This window comes from Passer montanus, unplaced genomic scaffold (genome assembly GCF_014805655.1).
Source record: "Passer montanus isolate IOZ18808 unplaced genomic scaffold, ASM1480565v1 scaffold1972, whole genome shotgun sequence".
NCBI lineage: Eukaryota > Metazoa > Chordata > Aves > Passeriformes > Passeridae > Passer > Passer montanus.
The window spans coordinates 1-2,872 of NW_024366561.1; the positions used below are offsets into that span (position 1 = coordinate 1).

General features: G+C 46.6%; 1 protein-coding gene across 1 annotated transcript; it reads right to left on the bottom strand.

The window, feature by feature from the left end:
* Positions 1-75: 75 nt before the first annotated feature.
* Positions 76-2,683, bottom strand: LOC120501071 (eukaryotic initiation factor 4A-I-like; the record flags this gene model as incomplete). Its single annotated transcript, XM_039706756.1, has 2 exons — positions 2,460-2,683; positions 76-345 (listed from the first exon to the last, which is right to left on the bottom strand). Coding segments are annotated over exons 1-2 (393 nt in total), but the record flags the coding sequence as incomplete, so codon positions are not given.
* Between the last annotated feature and the right edge of the window lie 189 nt (positions 2,684-2,872).

Below are 2,872 nucleotides of genomic sequence, written 5' to 3' on the forward strand. Positions count from 1 at the left end.
TGCTGACTGTGACTGACCCGAGTGACCCCAAAGTGACCACGAGTGACCCCTGAGTGACCACGAGTGACCACTGACCATTGCGGACACGGGGAAGTCCCGCGCGTGCATCTCTGAGTGACCCTCACTGACCCCTGAGTGACCACTGACCCCTGAGTGACCCCTGAGTGACCCCGAGTGACCACTGACCATCACAGAGTGACCACTGACCATTGCGGACACGGTGAAGTCCCGCGCGTGCATCTTCTCGGTCAGCCAGTCCACCTTGCGGCGGGTGTTGATGAAGATGACCGCCTGCGTGATGGTCAGCGTCTCGTAGAGGTCACACAGCGTGTCCAGCTTCCACTCCTGGCCGGAGGAATGACCCTGAGTGACCGCTGAGTGACCACTGAGTGACCGCTGAGTGACCACTGGTTTATAGTGACCAAAAAATGACCCAAAGTGACCCAAAACTGACCCAAAATTGGTCAAAAAGGGGCCAAAAGTGACCCCAAAGTGACCTTCTGGTCACTCCCAGTGTCCAGCTGCCACTCCTGGCCGGAGGAATGACCCTGAGTGACCCCTGAGTGACCGCTGAGTGACCACTGAGTGACCACTGCTCCATAATGAGCAAAAACTGACCCAGAAATGACCAAAAATGACCCAAAATTGCTCAAAAGTGACCAAAAGTGACCCAAAAGTGACCCCCAGGTCACTCCCAGTGTCCAGCTGCCACTCCTGGCCGGAGGAATGACCCTGAGTGACCACTGAGTGACCGCTGAGTGACCACTGAGTGACCACTGCTCCATAATGAGCAAAAGTGACCCAAAAAATGACCCAAAACTGACCCAAAATTGGTCCAAAAGTGACCAAAATTGACCCAAAAGTGACCCCAAGGTGACCCCCAGGTCACTCAGCGGGGCACGGGGTGGGGGAGGGGAGGGAGAAATGAGCTGAAATCGGGCAAAATCGGCGAAAAAATGGGCCAAGATGGAGCCAAAATGGGCAAAATTGACCCAAAATCGACCTAAAATGACCCAAAATGGACCAAAATGACTCAAAATGGACCAAAATTGACCCAAAATTGACCTAAAATGACCCAAAATGGACCAAAATGACTCAAAATGGACCAAAATTGACCCAAAATGACCCAAAATGGACCAAAATGACTCAAAATGGACCAAAATTGACCCAAAATGACCCAAAATGGACCAAAATGACTCAAAATGGACCAAAATTGACCCAAAATTGACCTAAAATGACCCAAAATGGACCAAAATGACTCAAAATGGACCAAAATGACCCAAAATGGACCTAAATTGAGCTAAAATTGACCAAAATGGACCCAAAATGGGCAAAATTGACCCAAAATGATCCATAATGGACCAAAAATGAACCAAAATGGACTAAGAAGGGCCAAAATGGACCAAATCTAAGCCAAAATGACCCAAAACTCCCCCAGATTTTTCAAACTGAACCAGAATGGACACAAAATGACCCAAAATGGGCCAAAAATTAACTGAATTATCAAAATTAACCCAAAATGGACCAAAATTGACCCAAAATGGACCAAAATTGACCCAAAATGGAACTAAATGGACCTAAAATTACCCAAAATGAACTAAGGTAACCCAAAATAGACCAAAATGGACCAAAAATGAACTAAAACAACCCAATTTAACCCAAAATGACCCAAAACGGACAAAAATTGACCCAAAATGGACCAAAATGGGCCAAAATGGACCCAAAATGTACAAAAAAACCCCCAAAAATCCCAAATAATCCCTGAAAAATCCCAAATAATCCCCAAAAAATCACAGAAATCCCCCCAAAAACCCCAAATAATCCCCCAAACCCCCCCAAAAATCCCAAATTTTCCCAAACAATCCCCAAAAAATCCCAAATAATCCCCCAAAAATCACAGAAATTCCCCCAAAACCCCAAATAACCCCCCAAAAATCACAAATAATTCCATCAAAAATCCCAAATAATCCCCCCAAAAATCCCAAACAATCCCCAAAATTCCAAATAATCCCCCAAAAATCCCAAATAATGCCTGAAAAATCCCAAATAATCCCCAAAAATCACCGAAATTCCCCCAAAAATCCAAAATAATCCCCAAAAAATCCGAAATAATCATCAAAATTCACACAAAAATCCCAAATAATTCCCCCAAAAATCCCAAATAATCCCGAAAAATCACAGAAATTCCCCCAAAAACCCCAAATAATCCCCCAGAAATCACAAATTCCCCCAAAAATCCCAAATAATCCCCCAACCCCCCAAATAATCCCCCAATAATCCCCCAAAAAATCACAGAAATTCCCCAAAAACCCCAAATAATCCCCCAAAAATCACAGAAATTCACACAAAAATTCCCCAAAAACCCCAAATAATCCCCCAAAAATCACAGGAATTCACACAAAAATTCCCCAAAAATCCCAAATAATCCCCCAAACCCCCCAAAACGCCCCAAATCCGACCTCCCTCTCGACGTTGATGTAGAACTGGCGGATGCCCTCGAGCGTCAGCTCCTCCTTCTTGACCAGGATCCGGATCGGGTCCCGCATGAACTTCTTGGTGACCTCCAGCACGTCCAGGGGCATGGTGGCCGACAGCAGCACCACCTGCGGGCGGGGCAGCCCGAAAACGGGGTCAGCACCCCAAAAAATGGACTCGGGACCCCAAAAAATGGACTCGGGACCCCAAAAAACCCCTGAAACCCCCCCAAGAACCCCAAAAAATGGGGTCAGGAACCCAAAAAATGGGGTCAGGACCCCAAAAAACCCCCCAAAACCACCGCCAAGAACCCAAAAAATGGACTTGGGACCCCAAAAATGGGGTCAGGAGCCCCAAAAATGGACTCGGCACCCCAAAAAACGGACTCGGGACCCCA